The sequence below is a fragment of the Tachypleus tridentatus genome, chromosome 1 (genome assembly GCF_004210375.1).
Source record: "Tachypleus tridentatus isolate NWPU-2018 chromosome 1, ASM421037v1, whole genome shotgun sequence".
NCBI lineage: Eukaryota > Metazoa > Arthropoda > Merostomata > Xiphosura > Limulidae > Tachypleus > Tachypleus tridentatus.
In genome coordinates, this window is record NC_134825.1 from 23586330 (window position 1) to 23613774 (window position 27445).

At 34.6% G+C, this 27445-nt stretch overlaps 1 protein-coding gene across 1 annotated transcript in view; it reads left to right on the forward strand.

Annotated features, from left to right (window-relative positions):
• The window catches only part of LOC143244521 (uncharacterized), a 31159-nt gene extending 14506 nt beyond the window's left edge, over positions 1-16653 (forward strand). Inside the window, exon 2 of the mRNA XM_076489363.1 lies at positions 13537-16653. Coding sequence (XP_076345478.1) covers positions 14336-15985 — 1650 coding nt within the window. The 5' untranslated portion in view covers positions 13537-14335 and the 3' untranslated portion in view covers positions 15986-16653. The remainder of the gene's footprint in view (positions 1-13536) is intronic.
• The last annotated feature ends 10792 nt before the right edge of the window (positions 16654-27445 follow it).

Consider the following 27445-nt stretch of genomic DNA (forward strand, 5'->3'; position numbering starts at 1 on the left):
ATTTTGATAACTTAAACAATGACTGCACTGGTGTAAAATTATAAATGTGATGCTCATATATACTATTTGTTTTCAGTGCTTACTCTGCTAGAGCATTCGGAAATTTCTTGAACTGCACATAAAAAAAGATCAAAGTCAAACAAGTCAGATAACTCTTTCTCTCAGATGATTTTTACTCACTCACTTGGTCACTTCGCCTCTCTCTGGGCACGTACCTAAAAGAATCCAATGTTTCTCCTCGCATCATACCGGGAATAAAATGACATTTTGCAAAATTTTGCTTTTAAATATATTTTGAAAACGTGTTCTGTAAATATAAATTATTTTATAAATTTTAGAATATAATTTGAAAATCTGGCTGCCTACAATTTAAGTTAAATCTAAAATTGCGAAACTCACCCAAACAGCTTCTGCTACGTTTGTGAAAAATATATTATAGCCTCACGAAGGAAAAACATCGTAAACAAAGTAAAGATGTTTTACTAGCACTATTTTGGGTGTAAAATTAGTGTCCAGGTATTATATTGGGCTACACATGTGTGTTGTATAGTTTCCACATCTGGCCTAAAGCATTAACTGAATAAAAAGAAAACAAGTATATCATGACATTGCGTCAGCCTAGGCATCATTTACATCAGGAGTTCACAAACGTTTTAGATCTGCGGAGATTTACATCAGAAAAAAAAAAAATCGTGAACCTTAATAAAAAATACACTAAAATAAAAACAATCAGTCATTAGCACCAGATAAAGTTTACTTCAAGCTTTTAGAATATAAATTAATTAAAAACATCAATATTTAAAGAAAAATCTTTACTCTACCTACTTGTTTTAAAATGCCCGGCACGGCCAGGTGGGTTAAGGTGTTCGTCTCATAATCCGAGGGTTGCGGTTTCGAATCCCCGTCGCACCAAACATGTGCGTTATAATGTGACGCTCAATCCCACTATTCGTTGGTAAAAGAGTAGCCCAGGAGTTGGCGGTGGGTGGTGATGACTAGCTGCCTTCCATCTAGCCTTACACTGCTAAATTAAGAACGGCTAGCGCAGATAGCTCTCGAGTAGCTTTGCGCGAAATTCAAAACAACAAACAAACTTGTTTTAAAATTTCTGCTTGCAAAATTTATATCAGTGTACTTATTTATTTATTAGTGGCTCGGATGGGCTTGCTTTTGTTCACAAAGTAATTGAATATTTGGAGTTATGGTTCTTACCTGTAAGCGTAAATCATCTTCAATATTTAACCTGCTTCTCAGTTTGGTCTTTATAGCTGCATATAGTGAAAACGTTTGCTCACAAAAATATGTCGTTGGAAAACGCATCAAAAATTTCAAAGCTCTGTTACTTATTTCAGGGTATTCCAGGGCTATTTGAATTTCTTCCTTCTAAAATTTGATTTTTAGGGTGTAATCAGTTGAAATTTATTTAAGCTGTTCTTTTTCTTTCAAAGGCAAATCGTTGGTATTTGCAGCGTCAACAAAGGGATTTTGAATCCACAATAATTTTATAAATGGGAAGTGAAATACTCCCCAATAGTTGTATACAAATCAGATATGTGCTGCAAGACTCAAACTTTTGTATCGTCACTTAAGAAAATTTCATTCATAAGTGTTTGTTTGTTTGTTTTGGAATTTCACACAAAGCTACTCGAGGGCTATCTGTGCTAGCCGTCCCTAATTTAGCAGTGTAAGACTAGAGGGAAGGTAGCTAGTCATCACCACCCACCGAAGGCTACTCTTTTACCAACGAATAGTGGGATTGACCGTCACATTATACACCCCACGGCTGGGAGGGCGAGCATGTTTAGCTGCCGCACGCCTTACGCGCTCGGCCATGCCAGGCCTCATTCATAAGTGAAGAAAACCACTGAGATTTTTGAAGCAATCAAGTTCTGCCATAAGTGCACACTCACCCTAAAGTTTCAGCTTACGTTGAAGCGCTTCAATTTTACTATGAACATTGAAGTACGTTACCCTGTTATCCTGCATTGGAGCATTCACTTCATTTAGATAGGCAAATACGTCCAAAAGGTAAGCTACTTTCTGTATCCAGCATTTGTCTCTTAATTTGTATGCAAATTAAAAATGGCATTCAGATAAAAAGAAACCTATCTTCTCACGCAGTTCGTAAAGTCGAGCAAGCACTTTCCTCGAGAAAGCCATCTGACTTCAGTACAAAACAGGAAATTTTTATGCAAACTTCTCATATCCTCACAAAGTAAACTAAAGATCCTCACATTGAATGGTCTTGATTTTATAAAATTAGCTATTTTTATGACACCACCCGATGCCTCTTTTAAGTCTTTTGGCATTCATTTCATTGCAAGTATACGACGATGAAGACAGCAGTGGATACTATCGATATCCGGTTTTTCTCTTTTATACGTGCCATTGTGTCTGAAACTTTTTCACTCATAGCTGCAGCCCCATCAGTGCAAATACTTGAGCAAAGCTGTCATTGTGTCTTATGTTCTTCCATAAATAAATCGATCAGTTTAAATATTTCTTCGCCTGTTGTTTCAGTGAGCAAAGGTTTACAAATTAGCATGTCTTCTTCAAAACTACCTTTGTAAATATAGCGAACAAACACAAAAACCATCGTATAACCTGCGACATCTGTTGATTCATCCATCTGAAGCGAAAACGTTGGACTCGCTTTTACCCGTCTCATAAACTCATTTGTTGACATATCTTTGATTCTTCGACAAACCGAGTTGTCAGAAAGGGCATAGAGTTAATGTTTTTAACAAATTTCTCATCAGTTGTGCACTCTAACAAATTTTTTGAACATTGTTTTATCAAATATTCTGTAACTGTATGAACTTCACCTGCTTTTGCAATATAGTAACTAACACGATATAAAACAATAAGAGCATCTTTATATGCAAAAACGGCTCGTTTGGGTTGAGAAAATATTTTACATAGAAGGTCAAAACGTTGTTCGCTCTTCTATGTAAAATATTTTCTCAACCCAAACGAGCCGTTTTTGCATATAAATTTCTCAACAAGTGGGTTTCTCGACATCACTGAATAAGAGCATCTTTGTTGTCCTAATGGACAAACAAACAAAATGTAGCTTTCCTTGCATTTAATTGCAAACACTTGTTTTGAAATACTCAGAAGTTTGATTTTTTTAATGGAAGTGTTTGGTTTCTAGATGTCGTTTTAACTTTGCTGGATGTAAACACTGATCCACATTCAACACACAACCCACATCTTCATTATCTGTCCATGTAAAACCATATTCAATAAAACTTTCATCATACTTTCTTTTCTTTATTGTTTTGGTACTTCTTGCATCAATCTGTGTTGAAGTGCTTGCACGCGACGATAGTGCCAATAAATCCATATTAGGCCTAGGAAGATTTTAACTTGTATCAGATCTACTACTGATATTCAGCCACTTATCCATTATAAGGGTGACAACTAATTATTAATTTGCCAAAAAAAAACGTATTCTAGTACCTTTGGCACTTCAAAAGTATTTTCACGGACACAAATTAGCTTTTTAATGAAAACACTTGAGTTTCATCATCATACAATGACATGCTGACAGTGGCAGTGTTGCCATAACGAAGTCACAAATAAAGATTTGTGAAGAAAGGCTTAGCTGCTAGAATAATATATTTCTCTGAAGGAAAAGGGTTAACTTATTATCTTTACAATTGTTTTGTTTTTAACAGAAATTCGTTAGCCAAATAACAAAATATTAAGCCACATCTGACGTGCGTTCAAATCTTCAACGAAATGAAATATGACGTCATGCACATGTATGACGTCATAGAGCTAATTGGTACCAAGTTTGTCTGATTAAACTACAACGATTCTAACCAAACCTAACAATTACCAATTATAATTGTTATAAATATAATTATGCTTCAGGTAAATATATTTTGAAATTGAAACAACTGATACTGCATGTAATTGCATCACAATGTTTCAAAGGACGAGCATGTTTGATGAGACGGGAATTCGAACCCGCGACCCTCGGATTACGAATCCAGTGCCTTAACCACCTGGCCATGTCGGGTTGACACTCCGTAATAAACGTCTCATAGCGTATTGCTGTATTACAAGGATCTTTCTTGGGTAGGGGCTTGCTATAGCATCTGTAGTCATCTTATTCAAAGATGTTTGAACAAACTTATTTTTCCTGTATATTCGCTTTGAATTCAATTTTTTGTGTTAACAGACATTTTTGGATTACTTATACGATAGTCTTGTATTCCGAAGTGTGCGAGTGTTCAGGAAATACGTAAAGTCTGCCTGTATGTGTTCTGATAGACGCAGATACTCGTTGTTATCATAATCCGTCATTGTTATCCCTAGTCCATACACAACGAGTTTCAATTCGAAATATTCAAGAATTATTTGTTATATAATTTTATTTTTATAAAATAAATATGATATTCAAAAATGAACTATGAGCTGTGCTAACCTATATTGGAGCAGTTAACATTTGCTACTTGAAAGGTTTAAGTTAATGATATATGTATATTACTATCGTCTTGAGTAGTAGAGCTTGTAATTAAGCAATTAAAATGACTTAACAAACCGTACATAAGACGTACTTTAACATTTTAGTTTTAACATTTGATATGTCCAGCGCTGTACAGCGGTAAGTCTTCGGATTTACAACTCTAAAGCGGGGTTTGAATTCCCCTCAGTGGACACAGCAGATAGTACAATGTGGCTTTGATATAAGGAAAAACACACACACACAAACATTTTTTGTTTTATTATTTGATAGGTTTAGCTCTAGGACAGCGGTAAGTCTGCAGATTTACAACGCTAAAATCAGGGGTTCGATTCCTCTCGGTGGACACAGCAGATAACTTTATGTGGATTTGCTATTAGAAAACACACACAAGCAGTATTCGATATTCGTGTTTAGTAATTATAGTAAAATTAAAATAACATCTTGGTGAACACCCTGGACTCGCTGACTAATAGAATACGTTATTATAATGTTAAAATATTATTTTGTATTATGCACTCAGAATTGTATAAACTACTCTATAGATTTTGTAAATTTGGAAGTGGGGAAATAAATGATAAAAGGTCAACTTTTCTTGATGCCTAAGGCAGTTTTTTTACCCTGTATCGTGGTTACTGAAATTAGTATCAATAACATTAATACCCAAATGTTATTCAGAATACATGCTTAGCTAGACAAACCTAAGTTTTGTTTATAGAAACAAAAGTACAGATAAAAGACAGAGTGTTTATATCTGATTTACACTTTAAGAATTTGTTCAAATTGAAATTTACATTAGTTATTACTGTTTCAACGTTTAAATACTAGTTTATCATTACGTTTCCTTGCATTAAATGATGTTTACATAATATATTTTAATTATACTTTATCTGTTTATAAAGTTGGGAGTTCTTGGGATAATTTTAGAATGTTGCCTAGAAAATACCAATTTATTCGCCAAATCATACCTATTACTGATGAGTATCTGCACATTTCAGAACGACGTATTCAAAATGAAATATATTAAAGAACTCGTCTTGTAAAATCATGGAAATGAGACGTAGAATTATAAATAGTAAGAGACTATTTACTTGGAGTAAATTCCATAAAAATATATAATAAATACATCAGAACAAAATCTGAATAATTTGAAAATAAAGCGAAGAACAAACTGTACAAGGAATATGAAACTTACATGTGCACAACATTTTAATTTCTATATACAGTTATTATTAAAAATGAACTAAAACTTCGTGATGAATATGGTTAAAAGTAAATAAATAACCATCAATATTTTTCACTAGTGCCAAGAGATGGCGCAAAAGTATTATAATCGCTCAGCTCTAAAAACGCGTATTTTCTTGTAGCAAAGCCACATCGGGCTATCTGCTGAGCTCACCGAGGGGAATTGAAACCCTGATTTTAGCGTTGTAAATCCGTAGATATACCTCTGTACTAGCGGGGGGCATTATAATCGCTCAGCTCTAAATTAACATCGGCAATATACGTGACGTATTTCAATATACTTTTGTTAATCTCCTGTTAAACTGCATGATTGTACACATTAGAGTTTATTCAAATGAACCAGAATTAAACTAATAAATAATTATTGAACGCAGACTATGTTAATAAAAAGGGGTTGTAAAAAACAGTACACTATGTAATATTTTGTGACTTTAATGTGAATATTTTTACAGTTAAGAAATTTATTATTATTTCACCAAACTCGAGGAAGATTTTATCGCTAAAAATTGTTGAAAGATATACCAAGATATATATATAGATATAATGTGAAAAATTCAATTAACGTCTGGTTACATTTAAGAAAACATAAAGTACAGGATGATATGTTTACTGGTGTGTACGTCTGTCTGTAAGTCATATTAAACATAGGTAAAAAAGACACATTAAATATAATTTAATTATATTGAGTCGTTTAAAGACCCAACGATATTTTAAGTTTCGTTAACGTTCAGTCTTCTTTGGTATAAAACAATTTAAAAAAATAATAATATTGAACTTTATGTTTTAAAATTTATGGACACGAAGACATTTTTATTGTTCATAACCAGTATATTATGTTTTATAAAAGCATTTGACAAACAAAGTGTACATCCGGTAAGGCTGTGACGACAAATCTTATTAACAGCTAGTAACTTGAAAACTTGAACCTGTTGGTATAGATAAAAGTAAATATTATTAGCTTCCAAAAAAAATAATGAACATTTTATTAAGTAACCAAATAAGTCTTCAGATGTCGCTGTTGTACGCCACTGATTCTGTTCTTGTTTGTTCTTAAACACAAAGCTACACAAGGGGCTATCTGTGTTATAAATACCTTGGGTATCGAAACCCGGCTTCTTGTAACAAGTTCGCAGAATAAGCTGTGCCACTATGGGGCGCCACTGATGCTCTACAAAAATCGAGGTGTGATGATCGGCTAATTATCGGGATTGCAATATATGCTTTTGTTTTTGTAACCCTTAATTCAACATCTTTTCTTTCTTGAAAATGTGGTGTAGCAGAAATGCATTTATCATATCTTGTAGATATTTTGTTTTTATATTGAGTATAAGATGTGTACATCATTGAAAAAGTTAACTGATGCATTTCGGATAAAAACACACTATTGTTCTCAGCTTTAGTGCAAAAAAAAATGAACCAGGAAAAAAAAGTTGAATATGTAACTTTGTTTATGTTTATCAATGATTGTAAAATGTAACATTTTCGAGCACAATTACTTTATCGATAATTATAAGTACGAGAACAGTACTTGGATGTCATGTAGATATCCATAGTGAAGGTGACCGTATTCATACAGTTAATGATAGATAGGATAATAAAAGCTCTTTGAAATATTGGAAGCTTGAAGGGTTTATGTCTCCCTCTTAAGTTCCTAAAATAAAAACATTTGCAATAACTTTGGCTCCATCGAAATGGTGAATTATTTTCACGAAAGTATTTAAAAAAAAAAACAGTTTGTGGTGTTATCAGGAGGATATGGTGACGAAAGAAAATGTAAAAGTCGTCCATGAACAGTATACACTCCACTCATTGTATGATGCTTCAAACAACAACAGTATATAGGGTTTTAGACTGAAATGTAATAATTCATTTTCACAGGCAGTAATGCCATAATCTTAGGCATACGTAGTATGTCAACAGGTCGTAATGGAACTAGAATAGTTTTAGAACAGCAATTAAGATAAAAGTCCATGATACTCACTAATACACGCTATATCCTAACACCTTAGTCGTCAGATGTGTAATTTACCACCAGTATTTTATGTGGTTACAGGCTGTGACAGTTTAATTTATTTCAAAGAAAAAGATCAGGAAAAAATTGTGAATTTATTAATGAATGACAAGCAGTTTAAGATAATTAATGAAAGACAAGCAGCTTAAGATAATTAATGAATGACAAGCATTTAAGATAATTAATGAAAGACAAGCAGTTTAAAATATAGGAGCAATGGGAGTTCTTATGAATCAGCAGTTAAAACAAAAACATTTCAAATATCGTTTGTCTGTCAGTTATATGAACCAAATATTGATGTACCTTATGGATGTTGGAAAACTTAGGATTAAAATGTTCTGTCGAAAGTCACAACATAAAGGTCGTTCTACCCTCGTAAAAAATAGGTTTTAAGGACAGTTGAACAGATAAAACTTGTAATGTTGCGTTTCAAAACCATTTTAATGTTTATTTCATTAACTGTTAAATTACCTAAAACAACTCTAACTATGCTAACACTGTGCCTTTATAGAAATTATGGACAGTGCCCTACAAATTTTCACCAAACGCCATGGAACAGTAGCAGTCACAATTTTGATCTTATATGTATGTAAAATTTATTCTTGAATTTGATTGCAAAAATAGAAACGGAAACCGGTTTTTATTTCTGTTTTTAACAAATCTGGCATTGTATTCTCCTTCACAACAAATCTCTTTATAAACAAGTATTGTACTCTAAAATTTCAATCTATACGTCTTAAGATAATCTAACGTACTGCAAGATTTTAAATACCATGAAATTTCAAGTTATAGTGAATCAGTAAATGCTTGTACAAGATGTATTATTTTTCTAAGTTCTCACTGTCTTAATAAATATTGCACATTAAGTCTCTTAAGCTAATACAAAATATAAAAAATACTAACGTATTATATATCGTCTTCCTGCCCCCCGCTGGAATAACGGTGAGTCTATGGATTTACAACGCTAAAATCAGGGATTCGACTCCCCTTGATGGACACACCAGATAACCTGATGTGGCTGTGCTATAAGGAAAACACACACAGAGATCACATTCCATTTATTACAATATTAGTAAGCTGAAACATACGAAGCTGCTAGACGTTTTAAAATAGTTGTCTTTAATTTGACTATAGTAAAATAAAGACTATACTTTATAATTTCTTTATATTCTATAAGTGTCTTCCAAAGGGGACCACAGAATTTTCATGTGGGTTTTGAGTTATCATCAATAACTGGTTGAGAGCCATTCTTGTCTTTCAAAGGGAATCACAACATTTTCATGTGGGTTTTGAGTTATCATCAATAACTGGTTGAGAGCCATTCATGTCTTCCAAAGGGGACCACAACATTTTCATGTGGGTTTTGAGTTATCATTAATAACTGGTTGAGAGCCATTCTTGTCTTTCAAAGGGGACCACATCATTTTCATGTGGATTTTGAGTTATCATTAATAACTGGTTAAAAGCCATTCAACCTTTATATGACGTCCTAGACATATAAGCCAATTAAAACCTTTGTATTAATTAATAAAGTAAATGTAAAATAATAATAAAAATCGTATAACCTCGTATTTAAATCATGTTACAGATTTATAAGTATTATTCAGTACATTTCTTATTATTAGATTTATAATACAAATTGATATACATTTAAAGCTTACAAATGAACTTTGTTGAAAAACTGTTGTTTCTTTTATGTGATGCTTGTACCAAATTAGACGAGATAAGATGATTGGAGCATCGTACATTGTACATGATTACGCCTTGTTTGTGCTTTTCTGACTAAACAAACGTGTCATGCTGGAACGATCATCAACTGGTTCAATAAAAATATATAAAAAAAGAACGTGCTAATTGAAGAACTGTAATGACGTTCCGAATACCACGTGGTTAGGCATAAGATACCTTAAAAAGGCACGCTCTCTGGAATGGTGCATAGAATTATGTACATACGATTGAAGAGGAAAACCCGTTGGCGTAATAAGACAGCTCGGACCAACAAATGTTCTTTTCTAATCGTCTGTGCATAAAATTTACTGAATTAAACATATAAACATTTCCAAGTAAGGTCTAAACTGTTTAAAGAGCAACTGGACTGTCATGTATGTTAAGTGTAACAGATACGACCTTATTTGAGAGTGTATGGGTAAATTACAAGAATGTTATTCAGTCCTAAGAAGGGCTAACCATTGAGACTCACTATAAGACGTTATTACACTCAATGATAACGTAATACATGCTTTATGGTACTTTTTAGTATTGTTCTGACACGCACGCTGTACAACTATTAGTATTTCAATAACATTAAATAAAACTTAAAGCTACACTAAACAAAGTGCATTTTTCTTCGCATCGGACTATCTGCTGTGTCCGCCGAATTGTAACGTTGCAAATTCATATATGTGCCGTTGTCTTACACGGGAGAGATAGTAAAGAAAGACTTGTGAGACAGTTACTATTTTCGAATCCCCGTCACACCAAACATGTTCGTCCTTTCAGCCGTGGGGGCGTTATAATGTTACGGCGAATCCCACTACTCGTTGATTAAAAAGAGTAGCCCAAGAGTGGATGGTGATGACTAGCTGCCTTCCCTCTAGTCTAAATTAGGGATGGCTATCGCAGATAGCCCTCGTGTAGCTTTGCGCGAAAATTCAAAACAAACAAACAAACAGTTACTATCTTAAGTTACAGAAGGCGCAGATTATAGGTTCAATCTGAAAATGTTGAAAGTTAGTTTTAGATAAACCTATTACCTTATTATATCATTAGCTACGTGTCGTATTAATTGGTCACATCTAACTGAACAATAATAGTAAACATTTAACTAACTGAAGCACAAATCTGTAAATATTTTGACGTTTCATTAAAGTAATTACTTTTTGTACGCACTTTAAAATTAGATGTGTAAGTTATGGTCACAAAGAGTTAATCACAGCCATTAATTATTTTTATTCTGTGTCAGTGTAAAGGAAGTAATTTTTAAAATGTAAGAGTCATGACTGTAATAACTCATGCATTTCACTTAATAACCAACAACATTACATTATCTTTGCGTAATTTCTTTCATTCTTCTGTATATAACAGATTAAGTTATTTCTTATGCATATCTTCTAAGTAGGGTTAGTTAGAACGGATTTCAGCTAATATGGTCTGAACAGAAAGTTAATGGTTGCTGTTATAAAACTATCACATCATAGGTTATATAAAACATAGCGTGTTCTTTTCCATTTAACCTTTGGTGCGTTTACTAAAGTGCTGCAAATGTGTTAAACAAGTAATTATTTAATATTTTGTATACAACTGAGCACAAACTATTAGAGAATATTTGCCAGTAAGATTGTTTGTTTGTTTTTTGAATTTCGCACAAAGCTATTTGAAGGCTATCTGTGCTAGCCGCCCCTAATTTAGCAGTGTAAGACTAGAGGGAAGGCAGCTAGTCATCACCACCCACCGCCAACTCTTGGGCTACTCTTTTACCAAGGAATAGTGGGATTGACCGTCACATTATAACGCCCTCACGGTTGAAAGGGCGAGCATGTTTGGTGCGACTGAGATTCGAATCCGCGACCCTCTGATTACGAGTCGAACGCCTTAGCATGCTTGGCCATGCCGGGCCCTTACCAGTAAGAAAGAGATTACTCTGACCTAGTTTATCTTGGGTTTTATTATACCGTTCAAACAAGCATTTGGCTTTTTCTAGCAATAAAAATAATTTCAGGAGTTATGTTTTGTTTGCCACCTGAAGTGGCATTTTCTGTTTTATTATTTTTATGAGGAACAACAACGTTTCAAGAATTATCTAAAGAGAGTGAAGAATAGTGTTATAGATATGGTATGTTGTGGGTTTAAACAGCCATGCCTGTTGATAATAATTCTTTTACTAATTTCACAAGGCCCTGCATAGCCAAGCGTGTTAAGGCGTACGACTCGTAATCTGAGGGTCGCGGGTTCGCATCCCGGTCGCGCCAAACATGCTCACCCTTCCAGCCGTGGGGGCGTTATAATGTGACGGTCAATCCCACTATTCGTTGGTAAAAGAGTAGCCCAAGAGTTGGCGGTGGGTGGTGATGACTAGCTGCCTTCCCTCTAGTCTTACAATGCTAAATTAGGGTCGGCTAGCACAGATAGTACGAAATTCCAAAACAAACAAACAAGAAACAAACTTATTTCACTTGTGATACTCACGAAGTTACATTGAATATGATAGACAACGTATTCTCATTACTCCTCGTAGCCTACTTCTGTAGACATGTCTTCTAATTTCTTCTTCGTATGAGTGGTGTTTGACGTAAAATTTTAGAAAAGATTAAACATAATAAACGAACCTGATGATCTTCATGTAAAAGCACTGCACCGTGAAACATAACGTCTATTTGAATATTCTATTATATGTTTAATGATACCTTAACTTGTTTAATATTTGACAAAAGTATGTATTTGCTAGACTTAGTACCATTATTTTACTTTTCGGTCATTTAATTGTTGGTTTTTGTTTTGTTTCTTGGCTTGCACATAAAAAAAAAAAAAAAATTACCGAAAATTGAGAGTTGTCGTATTGCATTATCTTTCAGTTAGATTTCAAACATTTTTTTACATTTTTTAAGCTAATAAACATACTTTTCTATATTTTGATAAACACTTTGTAACTTTTGTGAAATGACGTAGCCTGTTTGTTAGAACACTCGACTCGTAGTCTGCTACTCGCAGGTTCGAACCTTCATTATCCAACATACTAACCATTTCAGGGTGGGAGCGTTATAATGTGAAGATGAATCCTACTATTCGCAGGTAAAAGAATGATCATAAAGTTGGATATGGTAGATATTGATTACCTGCTAAATTAGGGACGGCTAACGCAAAGATCCCTCGAGTAACATTGTGCGAATTTCAAACAAAATATATTCTTTTGTTGTTTAGTGGAACTTCTGGTACGAATTAGAGGCTACTGATCTGGGTTCGAATCCGTACGATACCACAAAATATTCCCCGAAATATGATCTGTGTTTATGTTATAATAGTTTGTTCAATCCATTTAATGGGTAGGATGTTTGTGATTGACTCCGTTCAATAATTGAAAATTAGGAAAGGCGGCAGATATACTTAATAACTTTGCCATAAACACAAAAAAGTTTTGTTTATTTGTTATGATTTAGAAACTTGCACAATGGGCTATCTGTGCTGTAATTACCGAAGAAATCGAATCTCAAAATTTAGTGCTATAATCTCTGCACCTTACCATTAAAACACAAGGAAGTTTTAATATTTGATAACAAATCTGAAATTGATAGGAAAAAAAAAAGAGACAAATAGCACTTGAAATAATAAGTTTTTTTTTACGATAGAGAGACACATGTAAGAGAAATCTAAAATTTGTGGCTTACATTCTAAAAAAAAAAGAGTTTTGACACACTTGAAGAGGGAGAGAAGGCTAAGCGAAGATAACCCATTTTGTACCTTTACGTTTAAACTCATAAATAAACAGAACAAAACAGTTTAATATGTAATGTAAATCAAACTAAATGTTTTAGGTTCCTAAAAGGTTTTCAAAACAGCTGCCTTTCGTGGTTCTGTTATATTACATAATATTTTAAGGTATGTAACAACGTAATAATATGTAACATATCACAAATAAAACTGATATTACTCACGATGTTTCAGATTACTGGAGGTTTGAGTCACGACGTTAATTTTTTGGTGTGAAACTGTTTAATGTTTTTGTTTCATTCTATTGGTTTTTGTTTACTGTTTTCTTGTTAAATATGTGTAATGAATAGGTTTCATCGTGTTTTTTTTTGTTTTTTTTCAGGTGTTGCAGTTGTGTTTATTATGGAAACGGAATCTTCACTCTGAAAATATGTTATTTCTTTCGTCAAAATGTTTCTGGGTTACAATATTTGTTTCATTTTCGAGATAGGAATAAAACAAATAAATGTTTTGTTTTTTTTTCAAAATTAAGTGCGTGTGAAAAATTAAGCGACATTAAAACTGGTTAATTTTCAATTAAACTTGAGTGTGAGAAACGCTGGTTTTATTCTTCTATTACAGATTATCTGAATTACAAAGGGTGTGGCCACAAACAGGTCAGACTGAATGTAAAAAAAACATCTGGTTCTTATGACTAACAGCTTTAGAAATTATCAAACGGATAACTTGTTTCCTTTATTCATTTCTTTATCAGATATGTTAAAATTGGTCGTGTTAGTTCCCATCCTGTTCTGTCAGTACATGCCACGAGTTTTGTTCCCAACTTAACATCCGTTAGGGTGACCTTGGAGAGTTCGCTGACAGTGAAAACCAAAAACTAAAATGTTGAAGATCAGGAAAAAGTAGGTTTGCAACAAGTGTTTCGAAGTTACCTGTTCTGTCTCGAGTATGAACACAAGACTTGTTTTAGCTCTTGTAGGCGAAATATTTTCATTTGTCACGTTCAACTCCAGACCTAAAACCTGGGCAACAAGAGGTCATTAATAAGATTTTTTTTGTTAGGGAAATTAGTAATTTTCATTGGCTGTCGTTCCAAGATGAGGTATATAAATTATTACACAGCATGGTTAATGTGTCATCTGCACAGTACAAAGTTTCGTCACTAGTAGAACCAAGAGACGATGGAAAAAGAAAGTGATTTTTCTAACCGAGAGGAGAATGGACCTATGGATTTAAGTATCAAACCTCCTGCAGCTATTATGGAAAAGACGAGTGGAACAAGATGCCTTAGAAACACAGACAACTTCTTAGAAAAAGGGAAACAAGTTAGGAATATCGAAGACTTTGAGCTATTGGACGAAGATAAAGAAAAAATGAGTCATGATAATTTTTGCTTTGTACCTTCGTCTTCTCTACTCTCGTCTCGAGAAATCGGAAAAGCTTGTATTTTAGTCGATTCGAGGGTCAACAAAAAACAAATGGAATTTTCAATCATTCCTTTTGCCATGCACAACACTACTCATTTTGATAAGTATTCTATTGCGTCTGATGGTATCGAAGAACATTTCTCTCTAATGGAACTTTCTGATGGGCAGGTGTGTCTCGTTCCGCTTCTGAGCTCCGTTTATAACATTGCACAGAACCTATCTTCGATTAGAAACTATATAACCGAAACTGAAGATTGGTGTGTCGATAAACTAAGTGCAAGGAGTTGCGTTAAAGAAAAAAAATGCGACTGCCAAACTTCTTCAAAGATGCGCGTTGCCTGTTTTTGTGATTCAAGGTTCCATGCACTAATTAGTAAGAGAAATTCGAGTGTTTTAGAAAACACATCTAATTTTTCTAATAAAGCTTCATTCAGCAGAAGAGACTCCAGTTCCCAATCCTCTTCGGGTTTGCATCACAGAGAAGCAAAAAAATCTTTTCTTGGTTCAGCTGATGATTCGTTGCACTTTGAAAACTGGCGAAATGATGAAGAGTCTTTGGAAGTGAATATGTCCGCAGAAGATCTTTCTGTTAATAAAACAGTTGAAGGCGTAAAGAACATTTTTAAAATGACATCAGAAAATTTGGGAAATTTCAACAGTCTTAAAAATTTCTGTCACTCCTATGACGACACCACCACCAGTGAATTAGTGCAAAAACAAAGTCCAACTTGTTTGGGACATTCAGATAAACGTAAACTTTTTCTCAGCAAAGAAGTGCATTTACCTTCTAAACCATTAGCAACTTTGCCTGTAGTTTTAAAAACAATAGGGGAACAACGTGATTCAGTGACATCGAACTTGCATAATCTACTTTCCTCTGGTATTTCTAATTCGTTACCAATACACGAATCGCCACTGTTCTCCAAAGAAACGCTGAATGATAGAGATATCTGTTTAAAAGGTTTGCACGAACTTACGTCAGCTATCAATCCGTGGAACGTTTACGATCATTTCGCTGAAATGTCTCACGATCGAGAAGTCTTAGAAAAACACCTAGGTAGCTCAGCAACAGCATTCACAAGAACACCATTTGAAGCAAAAGGCGCCTATCCTGTGTCTTACTTACCTACCAACACGCAACGGTATACAACCCTGGATCGCTTCAGTCACGTACAAGAAAATGCTCGTGGGGATCACGAGAAGATGAACTATTCTGCTGTAAAACAATCGTTTCGAGTCCTGACTAGGAAGCACGTGAAATTTGGAGCAGGTGCCAGTCCTTCGACATTGCTCATCCTTCGACACAAAATTCAAGAGAGACAGAAAGTGAAGAAGTTCTCGGTCATGGACAGAGTTATCCCAAATAAAAGAACGAACGAAAGTGTAAAAAAACGAAGGCGTTGAACGTTCTCCAAATTTATCATCGAGTGTAATTTGCAAGAAATGTACAAGAAGAATATAATTACTCGAAGTGTAAGGACTGAGTAAGTGGTGTTTCAGATGTTGCCATGCATATGTATTGGTAAAGAACCCATTTCTTCATAACATGTATTTAATGCAGTCCTGGTTTTACATTGTTGAATAAATGTTGTTTTATTGTTTCAAACTGGCTTTATAAAAATCTGTTTAAGTATTTTATGTTTTGTATAATAAACTATGATACAAGGGAAGTAAAACATAATGAATTTCTCTGAATTTAAAGCACATTTCTATAATCATATGACTCATTACCTGGAAAATCAAAGCTGTACAAACATTTTTACTTTTCAGTTTTTTTTAAATAAAAATAATAATGTTCTTTACTTGCATAGTCTATAGCTATTTTGAACCATGCACTGGATAATGCAGTGTTGTTTTTTAAGTTATGTACAATTGAAAAAGTAACATCCTTCCATTAAAAGACAATTTATGTATTATCTTGATATAATATTTTTTCTCTAAACATGTTTATAAAGTCAGTCATTTAGAAGACGATTTAACAGTTAACAACATTATTGTTTTTTTTTAAATCACAAACGTAGTTAATAAATGTTGCCCTGTTTTGCGACTTCCATTTTTTTGTGTTACAGATATTTAAATTTTGTTTATTTTTATGATTGTTAACCACAAATGGCATAGCACGATTGTGCTTTGTTAATAATGCATTTTGAAAATTCGTGTTTTGCAAACTTGTGATGTTTATAATAAAACCAGAATAATAAAAAAATGAATAGTTTTAATTTTTTCAGTTATAGACATTTTGTATGAGAACTTAAAATAAGCAAAATCAAACTCAGTTTTGGAAAAAAATTGCACAGTAACAATTTTCTTTACGAATTTTGAAATTTCTATCATTTAGGGCCCAGATTCTTGACTTGATGCTGTAGATTCAAAGTAAAATAGGCCCAGCATGGCCAGATGGTTAGGACGCTTGAATCGCAATCCGAGGGTCGCAAATTCGAATCCCCGTCACACCAAACATGCTCGCTTTTTCAGCTGTGGGGGCGTTATAATATGATGGTCAATCCCATTATTCGTTGGTAAAATCGTAGCCTAAGAGTTGGCGGTGAGTGGTGATGATTAGCTGCCTTCCCTCTAGTCTTACATTGCAAAATTATGGACGACTAGCGCAGATAGCCTTCGTGTAGCTTTGCGTTAAATTCAAAACAAACCAAAGTGAAATAAGAGGCAAATTATATTAAACATATTATAGACAACTGATTCCAGATGTTAGACCCAACATGGCCAGCTAGTTAAAGCACTCGACTCGTAATCTAAAGATCGCGAGTTCAAATCCCCGTCACACCAAAAATGCTCACTCTTTCAGCCTTAGGGCGTTATAATATGACGGTCAATCCCACTATTCGGCGAGTAGTGATGACTAGTTGCCTTCACTCTAGTCTCACACTGCTAAATGAGGGGCAGACAGCTATCGTATAGCTTTGCGTGGAATTCAAACAAATCAGATGTATACTTTTATGAAATAATAGAAAATAAAATCAAACTGAGAATGTTCCGAACGAGAATAAAAAGCAGATGCAATTATCCTTGCCTGTAATATCTTATTAATATCATCAAATATCTAGTAATTTAAGTTTACGCAACATGAAAAATACAAAGTTAGGTTTTTGATGTCAGTGCTTTTACAACTACTGGTAGCATATAAACTAATACTTTACTTGTTTGAGTTTACAGTGAGACATTTGAAGTGCTTGTTTCGACCTTGTAGTTCACGGGAAATCACGCACACGTAAAAAAATCCTAAATTTACTATATATATTAAAATCGAATAGTTCACTAACATTAACCATATACCATTAAAAATAGTTTTACAAATGGTAAATGAATTCAAAATGATAAAGCAAATGGTAAATGAATTCAAAATGATAAAGCAAATGGTAAATGAATTCAAAATGCAGATAAGGCAATCTTAAAGTACAGTCAAATAAAAAACAACAACAGATATCTGAACCTGTTTACCATTTTCGTTCCTTTTGTACCCCAACCCCCCGCTAGTACAGTGGTATGTCTCCGGATTTACGATGCTAAAATCAGGGGTTCGATTCCCCTCGGTGGTCTCAGCAGATAGCCCGATGTGGCTTTGTTATAAGAAAGCATATACTTGTATTCCACCCCCAGTGGCACAGCGGTATATCTGTGAACTTAGAAGGCTGAAATCGAGTTTCGGTACTCGTGGTTGGCAAAGCACAGATAGTCCATTATGTTGCTCTGTGCTTGACTCCAAACAAACAATCCAATATTTTTGTAAGAAAATTTTAGCATATCCATTACAGAAATCTGAGATAGGTTAAATTGACAGCATGATTTTAAACAACTAGATTCATGTTCATTACAGGAACAAAAACATAAGACATGCTGTGAAATCTGTACAGTTTGGCTAAACCTTCTGAAAACATTTACAATATACAACGCAACACCTGCCCGGCCCTTCTTACAGATGAAAAATATGTATCACACACGTAAACATAAAAGAAAATCACCAAAAGTATATTCCTTACGTATATGAACACATTTCAATAAAGTAACACTATAATTTTTCTGTCAAATATTTCACATCATTAAAACATGAAATAGACATTAATAAAAGAAGAATTAGAAAAGTTTTAGCAATTAAAACTAACAAAAAGTAGGGGTCGCTGATTCTTCGTTGAATTGCTTTAAGTATCATAAATATTCTGCAATAAAAATTACAAAAAACAACAAATGAAGTGGAACCAGTTGGATACATTTTAAAACGATTTTCAATCCCCTGTCGTGGTTAAGGATTAGATCTTTGTTTAAATATGTTGAAAAGTAATTCTAAATGTTTGTTACTAATAAGCTTTTGGAATAAAAACGTGTTAGTTTAATAGATAAATAAATTAGTTATATCACCTAAATGAAATAACCTGATTAATGAGAGACAAACATTGGACACACGAATAAAACAAAACCAAAACCACTCTATTTAGTGTAATAATCCGAGAGTAAAAACATTTTTAAATAATTTCGTGATAAACGTACTAGAAAATGAACTACAATAGAATAATTAAAGAAGCCTTAGTAATTAAACCTAATTAACACACTGTTAGCAAATACTCAGACACTCGTGTACGTTTTTAATTACATTTCGTTAAATTATTTTCAACCTAATTAAACTCCTGATACACAGTTACAAATTATGACACTGCCTTCACAAATGATATTTTTTCTATGCAACAACTGTTTGTTGGTTGATTGCTACATAAAATTCATAAAACGGTTAATTCGTGCTTCATACTCTAAGCTTTTCGTATTTGACAGTTATTTCATCAATGAATGGAACGTTGTACAAAGAAACAAGAAAACTCTTTCAAAGCTGTTATCTTTTCAGATACCCAGTAACTGTTTAAAGCTAAACCTTTTCTAACTTGCCAAACTGTCAAGTGTTCCTCCTCGTGTCTCTTGTAAAACACCTGCTTTCTTACGTTAAATTTGTGGCATAAAATAAAACTGAAGAGAAATTACTCATCAAATTCTCTCAGAATGTGTAACCCAACAACGAGTATAGCACATTTGAAGGCAATAATTCTCGTTGGTTCCGTAAACTATAAAAATAGTATAAATGTTATTTTTAATTAGTTTTTTTTAAAGACAAAAACTTTCTTTCATGTATATATTGAGCAAATACGCTGGGAAAAATACTTGAATAATTGTATTTAAAAATATATATATACGTGTATTAAATATGATGCTAGAACATTTTCTTTGTTTCAGAATTTTGCGTTAAGCTACACAAGCGCTACCTGCGCATAACCGTTAATTTTGAAGCCACAGACTAGAGGTAGTCCGGCGTGGCCAGGTGGTTAGAGCGCTCGACTCGTAATCTGAGGGTCGCGGGTTTGAATCCCCGTTACATCAAACATGATTGCCCTTTCATGGTGCGACTGAGATTCGAATCCGCGACCCTCTGATTACGAGTCGAACGCCTTAGCATGCTTGGCCATGCCGGGCCCTTACCAGTAAGAAAGAGATTACTCTGACCTAGTTTATCTTGGGTTTTATTATACCGTTCAAACAAGCATTTGGCTTTTTCTAGCAATAAAAATAATTTCAGGAGTTATGTTTTGTTTGCCACCTGAAGTGGCATTTTCTGTTTTATTATTTTTATGAGGAACAACAACGTTTCAAGAATTATCTAAAGAGAGTGAAGAATAGTGTTATAGATATGGTATGTTGTGGGTTTAAACAGCCATGCCTGTTGATAATAATTCTTTTACTAATTTCACAAGGCCCTGCATAGCCAAGCGTGTTAAGGCGTACGACTCGTAATCTGAGGGTCGCGGGTTCGCATCCCGGTCGCGCCAAATATGCTCACCCTTTCAGTTGTGGAGCCGTTATAATGTGACGGTCAATCCAACTGTTCATTGATAAAAGAGTAATCGAAGAGTTGGTGATGGGTGGTGATGTCTAGCTGCCTTCCCTCTTGTCTCACGCTGCTAAATTTGGAACGGGTAGCGCAGATAGCTCTCGTGTAGCTTTGCGCGAAAATTCAAAACAAGCAAACAAAGATCAGAGGTAACATAATCCGTCAACAGAGATAATATTCAGGTTACTCTTCTCTGATCGAATAGTGGGATTTGAGCATTACTCATTCAGTACACCAACTACCTCAGATTGCGGAGTGAATGTTTGTGACAACAGGACTAGCACCATCAGTCCTTTAGACAAACAGTCAGGTTATAACTGAAAGTAGTTTGTGCAGGTTGTTTTACTTTGTATTACAGCTGTAATCAAACAAAGTAAAACACCGTGCTGAGTCTGATGTCAATTACCAACGTAGGTTTCTAAAACAGTATTAACCCAAACGTAGCGCCGAGAGTAAAATATGAATTCAAATGTAAAAAAAATGAAACATTACTGTATATTTAAAAGAAAACGTAGCTACAAATATAAGCTTGCATTTATCTGCAAAAATATGACAAAACACACAACAGCAAGTTTCTAAAACAGAATTAAACCGAAAGTAAAAACAAGTGTCAATTTATATTCAACTCCAAATGAAAGAAACAACAACTGTGGATTTCTAATGAGACATTGAAGCAAGGAACAATTTAATTTGTAAACGCCAGAGGCAATGGTGAACAAGGAATAAATGCAAAAAGACATTTACTATACAGTGTTGAGCCATGAAGCAAGAACGGTCGTTCTGAACCAGGAAATATTTCAAAGTTACAAAATTATAAATGCTCTTCACAGTAAAAGCAGATTTGTTAGAACAGACAGATAATTCCTCATGCTTCAATAGCTGGTTTCTAAAATCTTTTACTTAATCTCACTTGTTGAATCCTTGTTAATTGGATGTGTTACTGATGGGAAAATTACGCTTAAATATACACTGCTGGTCAAAATCTAAAGGCCAATGAGCATAAAGAAAAAATATACATTTTGCGTTGTTAAACTCAACCACTTGTTAAACTGAAGTTGAGCTTTGAAAAATGAAAATAATAAAATGGAAAATACAAATAAAAACCTTTTTTGGCGTTTAATAGGGAAAATGTGAACACTATAAAATTAGCCTAAATACTATCTAGTCAAAAGTTTAAGGCCATACTGAAACGAAGTCCTAAACAGAGTAGGAAATGCCCAACACAAGAGGTCTCAGTTGTGAGTTGAACGGCCGTCATTGCGAATAACTGCAAACATTTGCTTTGGCATGGTCGATATAAGCGTTAGCAGAAGGCTGACTGGAATGTTATTCCAAGTGGTGAAGATGGCTTCGTGGAGATCATGCAATGTTTGGAATTGACGTCCATTTCTATAGACTTCCTTTGCCATTCATCCCTAAACATTTTCAATAGGGTTCAGTTCGGGCGAACATCCTGCATGGTTTAAAAGAATCACGTTATTCGACATGAAAAAGTTCTTTGTCCTGCGGGCATTGTGGATTGCAGCGTTGTCCTGCTGAAATATCCAGTCATTTCGACACAAGCGAGAGCCTTCAGTCAAAAGGGATGCTCTCTCCAACATGCCTTTGTAGCCATTGTTCCATGGAAGGAGAAAGCACCCCAGATCATGATAGAACCTTCTCTACTGTGTCGTGTAGAAAATTTCTCTGGTGTGATATCCTTATCGTGCCAGTAATATTGGAAGCCATCTGGACCATCCAGGTTAATTTTTTTCTCAAAAGAGAACAAAACCTTTTTCCACTTTTCTACGTCCCATGTTTGGTGCTTCTCAGCAAAGTTTAACCGAGCTGTTTCGTGGTGTGGAAGGAGGCGTGGCCTTTGAAGACGTTTACGGTTTTTAAAGTCTTTCTCTCGTAGATGCCGTCTTATTGTTCTTGAGCTACATTCTGCGTCCGTAAGGGCCTTAATCTGGTTCGACGATCGGCTGGTGTCTTGCCGGACAACCCGTCGAAACCTCCGGCTCAACGCCAGCGAAATTTTCTTGGATCGACCACTTGAAATTCTCGTTCCGTATTCCTCAGGGTCTTTTAAGAAATTTGAAACAACAGTTTTACTACACCCAATCTCACCAGCGATGGCACGTTGAGAGAGACCTTGCTTTTGCAGCTCGACAATTCTGCCACGTTCAAACTCTGTCAACTTTTTTATCTTTTGCCATGTGTTTACCCAATGTAACACAGAAGATGTCAGTGGTAGATGTTGACAACGCTAATGCTTGAACACAAATTACTAAATTTTGTTACGTGTTTACCGATTAACGCTTCGTGTTAGTATGGTCTTAAACTTTTGACCAGCTAGTATTCAGGCTAATTTGATAGTGTTCACATTTTCCCTATTAAATGCTAAAAAACGTTTTTTATTTTTATTTTCCATTTTCTTATATTCAACTTTCGAAGCTCTGTTCATATAAGTGGTTGAGTCTAACAACGCAAAATGCATATTTTTTCTTTATGTTCACTGGCCTTAAGATTTTGGCCAGCAGTTTATATATAACTCAATACTGATAATTATATAGAGTTTTTATAAAGTACGATTAACCAATTTTTAAGTATTTATTTGTTTACTGAATTTCGCGCAAAGCTACACAAGGAGTATCTGCGCTAGCCTTCCCTGATTTAGCAGTGTAAGACTAGAGAGGAGGCAGCTAGTCATCATCACCCACTCTTGGACTACTCTTTTACCAACGAATAGCGGGATTGACCGTAATATTATAATGCCACCACGGCGAGCATTTTCGGTATGACGGCGATGCGAATCCCCGACCCTCAGATTTTGAGTCGAGCGTCCTAACCCACCTGGCCATTTCGAGTCTATTTTTAAGTGTTACATTCCACCATTTTAAAATGAAACATATGGTTTATATGAGAGAATGTTCAAATCTATTCGACGTACTACTTGGATCTTCTAACCCTATAAGTACATATAGATATATAAGAAAACGTTGTATGTCATACATAGGAGTAAAAATATTCTAATCAATATATTCACACATTTAACGAGTTTCCTAAACCTCACCGAATGCTCATTAGCTAACTTAAACAAGTGTATGTAAGTTACAAACAGTAACACGAATTACTTTTTAGTATCAAAAGACATTTTTATAACAAAAATTATTCTTCTTGTTTTGTCGAATCAAGCTCAAAGCAACACAATAGACTATCTGCACTCTGCCCACCACGGGTATCGAAGCCCGGTTTGTAGCGTTGTAAGTCCGCAGACATACCGATGAGCCACTAGGGGACCGAAAGTTCTTACAATGTTTAAGTTGATAAGTATAACAGATATAGATAAAGATGATTGATAAAACACAAATATTTAATTTAAAATATTAGAACGTTTCGGAACAACATATTCCGACGAATTATCAAACACCGTGTTGCAGAGATGATTGTTACTAAAAACTATATAACCTAATCATTAGTTTTCTTAGTGCTAAATGAAAAGAATAATTAATGTTTATATATATATATATCACACGACAGTTTAGTTAAGTTTGAAAATTTAGAACAATTTTAGGCCTAAAGAGCGTTGTGAATCCTTAAGGGTCGGTTGGTCTTTAGCTGTAAGTATCCTCTCTTTAACGTAGAGGTCAAGGTATAAAGATTCTGTTGTAATGACAGGGAAGTCGTTGTGACCTGTAGTTTCAGAACGTGAACAAATAGATGAGTTGTCTGGGACTAAGTAATGGAAAGTTGGTTTTGTTAGACACTCCGAAATGTTCACAGACTCTACTTTTAAGTAGCGTTTCGTTTTGCCAATTTACATGATCTAACAGTCACTACACGTATATTTATTTACGAGTTATGGATATAGAAGCTTATTTTAGGTAGTTGATCTTTGCACTGAAATGATTGTTTAATGCGGAAATTAGGTCTGTAAATTCTAAGCTGTATTTGAGGTTAGAAGTTTTTTATTAAAATGGGGAACACTCTATATCAAACAATAATTTCTGTACGTCATATTTCTGTAGTTTTCTCAAAATGAAATATTGAATTCAGCCTTTGGCTACTTTGCTACGGATTCTATCTCGTGAATTAAAATATTGAATTCATAATGTGTTCGTGTAAGCTCCATTTTATGTTTTAGTTCAATATATATATATTTTAAACGATGATTTTATAATATATTTTATTCTACAAGGGTTAAGAATTGGACCGTTTAACTTTTAATATCACGACCATAAAGCAGTGAAGTTTATCTTTCTCAGATACTTACAATTCAATGGCACGTGACCAGCGTGACATTGCTGGTGTCATTACCTTCTATATGTTCTCGTAACACCACCAGAAAAACTTACTACACGTGGAGATAAAATAGTGCTTACGTGAGCAGGTGATCTCCATAGGATAACCAAGCCACTCTTATCAACAGTTACGTAAATTATGTTTTAAACTCATTGTCAGCTCTTATTTTGTTTAGCTTTATTTTGTGCATGTTTCGAATATTGCTAGCCAGCAAACTTGTAATTTTACCTCAGTGCAGACTGGAGAAACATACACAATATTTGTGAGTATTAGTATACGTTGGTGTTTCATACATTTCGCATCTCCTTGGTCGCTCTTCCTCAGATTTGCTTACTTCGCGTTCCAGGCCCGGCATGGCCAGGTGGTTAGGAGACCCAGCTCGTAATCTGAGGATCCCGGGTTCGAATCCCCGTCATACAAAACATACTCGCCTTTTCAGTCGTGTAGGCGTTATAATGTTAAGGTCAATCCCACTATTCGTTTGTAAAAGATGAGCGCAAGAGTTGGCGGTGGGTGGTGATGACCAGCTCTCTTCCCTTTAGTTTTACATTGCTAAATTAGGGACAGCTAGCGCAGATAGCTCTTGTATAAATTTTGCGCGAAGTTCAAAAGAAACAAACAAGTAATCTTACACTGCAAAATAAACCAAACCAAATCAGCGCAGAATAAATAACTATGTATAGATGAAATTATATTTTTCCATTAACATTCTTATAAAGAATGTGCATTCTTTGGAGAAATATTGATAAGATTGTAACATAAGAAATATTTACCCTTATAATCTTTCCTAATACCTCATCAAAAGGCGTTGTGTGTATAAGCTTACCCTATATTATTTAGGGGTTTGTTTTTGAATTTCGCTCAAAGCTCCTTAAGAGCTATCTGCGCTAGCCGTCCCTAATATAGCAGTGTAAGACTCGAGGGAAGGCAGCTAGTCATCACCACTCACCGCCATCTCTTGGGCTATTCTTTTACCAACGAATAGTGGGATTGGCCGTCACATTATAGCGCCCCCACGGTTGAAAGAGCGAGCATGTTTGGTGCGACTGGGATTCAAACCCGCGACCCTCGGATTACGAGTCGAACCCATTAACACGCTTGGCCATGCCGGGCCTCGTTTTATATTAAACAAATCAGCTAAAACTGGACAAACAACGACAAATAAATGTTAGCCGATGGCAGCACTTTCATCATGCATCTTGAACTAGATGATAAAAATGTTTTACATGTGAAACAAAGTGTTTGTTCAACTTGGGGCGTAATGGTGGCGAAAACAAAATAAACGGCGATGATAAGTAATGAATAAATATTTACTGTGAAATACGTATCAATGTTATAGGTGTAACTGACAACTTTGAACTGACAGTTTTGATTTCATTCCTTTAAGCAACACGCTGAATCATTTTTTTCGCACCATAGGTGTTTTTGATTAAATATTATGACTCTTCAACACGCCAACAAAAAGCAGCAAATATGGAATGGCACTCAGTACTAACCAACATTAGCTTTAGGATTTCAACCTCATTATTCGGAATAAACCTTTACTTTAGAGAACCAACTAGTTTCTTTAAAATATATGGTTGTAATTTTTTACTCTCCAAAACAGTGTTAATAACTTCCTTTATAGTAACGTCATGGAATTTAGATCTACAGTTTCTTGTCATCACCCGCATGTAAATGGCACAAGCATCATTATTTATGTTAATTGCATAAGCTAATATCATATGACGCCAAGTGCTCTTTAATTAGAATAATTTCGTATAAATTTAGTAAATCTGTGCTAAAACGTTGGCAATGAATAATCAAGACACACAACAGTGTGTTGTGCGGCCAAAACAACTTACTGCAGGATTCACTGTGTGTTATTAACAGACGCAATAGTTTAGCATATTTCAACTTCTGTATCTTATAATGAGGTAATCGAAATTTAAAAAAAAAAAAATTCAGTGGCTATGCGTTGTGTTATCTTTACATCACGTACCAAATTTCAAAGCAATGCATTAAAATATACCCGATACATAAAATTTATAATTTTGATTCAGTTTCTATCTTTATTTTTTGCCTTCGCACCAAAAGTACGGAAAATGTATTTGTATAGAAAAATACCTAACTTTTTTGTATTTTATTTAAAATTGGGTACACTAATATATCTTTTCAACCTACAATTAGGAGTCTCATTTGGTGCAAGTAAAAACCACACGTGCAGAGGTTTTTAACGAAAACCGCTGAAATTTAACGAAACTACGCAAGCCTACGCAAAAAGACGCGCTAATTACCAATCTAACATTTGTCATACAGGTTCGCCTGAGAGTAAAAATGGACTATTTTAACTTTTTGTCATTCGGATTAAATACGAATGACTTATTACAGCAAAACAATAAGGTGAAAGGACGTGCAGATGTATAAGTATTGGTTAGGCCAAACAAGCTAGATAAGCAGTTCCTAGCTCAGGTTTTCAAAAGTAAGAGGCAAAGAATTTAAATCAAAGTTGGAGATGTTATATCTCAGGTATTTGTTAAGGGATTTCCTGGTATGTGAAGTAAGCGTCCTGCAGGGAGCATCCTCTGAAAACAAATGATTGATTTTTTTACCACAATTTCAGTTACGGAAGATTGAATATTGCTAAACTGTCACTCCTATCACTGTTTTGCAGCAGATTGTTTTGGGCCAACGACACACTACCGTGCGTCTTG